Consider the following 1,749-nt stretch of genomic DNA (forward strand, 5'->3'; position numbering starts at 1 on the left):
TGGTGGATCCAAGATTCTGTAATAGAGCACTGTCAGTATTTGATAGATTCTTTAGCGTTGACAATCATACGCACGGATCCCATCCGTTGTTGGTGAGTAGTGTAGCACCGCTCGCTCGACCAACGGTAACTCACAATTCGATGCCACCAATGAGATAGCGGTTTCAATGTTTGCCTAATGCATGACTGTTAAATGGTGTAAAAGCCCAACATATCAGTATACTCAGGAACACGGTCGGTCCACCTATGACATTAACCCCTCATTCACCAAATCTCTATGCAAAAATACTGAGACCACAATTGCTACATCTCCTGTTAAACCATTCAAATACCCTCGGTCGCTCTCCTGCCCCACCGAATTAATTTAAACCTCCCTATGGACACGTGGAAAGCCGCGTTCAATGCAACAGCGCATTACCACGGCTAGTGAAAATCGGTGCTAGTTTTCCATGGATGGTGGTGACGCGGAACCTACCACGTGCATTACCGCATGGTAGACTCTGCATTCTATTGCTCCCATTCATCACTTCGCCTACCGCATGTATGGGGAAAGAGTATCCAGCCACACATTCACAGCAACATGGTGATCTATTCGCTCTCGATTAACCGACGAACACCAACGACGTTGATCGATGAACAAACCTCGATCTGCTAACACCGTTACTGCTGCTTCAACAATCTTCCGTTTGATTAAACCTAGTAGGCCACCTACTAGTAGGCCACCTCGTAGTATGCTCCTACTACATGTAGTAGCAAACGCCTCGACTTGCACTCGATCAACTCATCTGCCATGGAAAGTCGGAGCCCAAACGATTCACTCCTCAATTTGCTATCGACAACCAACATCGACAGCATCTCCCCTCAACAACAACCGCCACCCTCATCACTTTTCAGCAACAACTACCATGAAGTTCTTCGCCACCACATCCGCAGTCATTGCCTCCTGCGTTCTCGCCCAAACCACCGTGTCCGCTGCTGGCGCACCATGGGGGTACAAGACCAACGACGCCACTATGGCTGGACCAGCGCAGTGGGCTGATCACTACCCGACGTGCGGGGGTTCTCGGCAATCTCCCATCGATATCACCACCACGACAGGAAATGCGGCTACGCGCACACTATCGTTCAGTGGCGAGTGTGCCAGCTTCAACCTCACGCAGACGACTGACACATTCAAGGCGAGCGTCGCTGGCGGTACGATATTGCGGAAATAATGTTCTTATTTGGCGACGGGAACTAATTGTTGCAATTGTTGTACTGGAATTCCGAAAACAGGCTCCTGCGCGGCGTCGGCGAACGGTGCTTCATACAACATGGCGCAGTTCCACATTCACGCACCTTCCGAGCACACACTCAACGGTAAGCCGCTGGATGGAGAGGTCCACTTCGTCCACAGCAACGCGGACGGCTCCGCCCTTATGGTCGTGGGTGTCTTCTTGCAAGTAGCCAACGGAGGCGCGACGGACCCGTGGATGGTCTCGGTACTCGACGGGATGGAAGCTGTCACGCCGGCCGCACCGACGACGATGAGCCTGTAAGTTTGATCCTCGCGGTCCTGTGGAAGCCAGAAGAGGTTGCTGACAATTTGTGTTCTGTGGTTTGTTTGCAGTGGTTCATACTCGAACCTGGTGAACACCAACGCCGTCCGCCTCTACAACTACCCGGGTAGTCTCACCACCCCTGGTTGCGACGAGATCGTCGACTGGTGGGTGGTGGAGCAGCCCATGTCGATCTCGTCGGCGGACTTCAC

General features: G+C 52.3%; 1 protein-coding gene across 1 annotated transcript in view; it reads left to right on the plus strand.

The window, feature by feature from the left end:
* Positions 1–904: 904 nt before the first annotated feature.
* Positions 905–1,749, plus strand: part of PPTG_20646 (hypothetical protein) — a gene marked incomplete at both ends in the record, with an annotated part of 1,143 nt that continues 298 nt past the window's right edge. The window contains 3 exons of the mRNA XM_008892844.1: positions 905–1,193; positions 1,275–1,533; positions 1,609–1,747. Coding sequence (XP_008891092.1) covers positions 905–1,193; positions 1,275–1,533; positions 1,609–1,747 — 687 coding nt within the window. The remainder of the gene's footprint in view (positions 1,194–1,274; positions 1,534–1,608; positions 1,748–1,749) is intronic.

The sequence above is a fragment of the Phytophthora parasitica genome (assembly GCF_000247585.1).
Source record: "Phytophthora parasitica INRA-310 unplaced genomic scaffold supercont2.1, whole genome shotgun sequence".
Taxonomy (NCBI): Eukaryota; Oomycota; class Peronosporomycetes; order Peronosporales; family Peronosporaceae; genus Phytophthora; species Phytophthora nicotianae.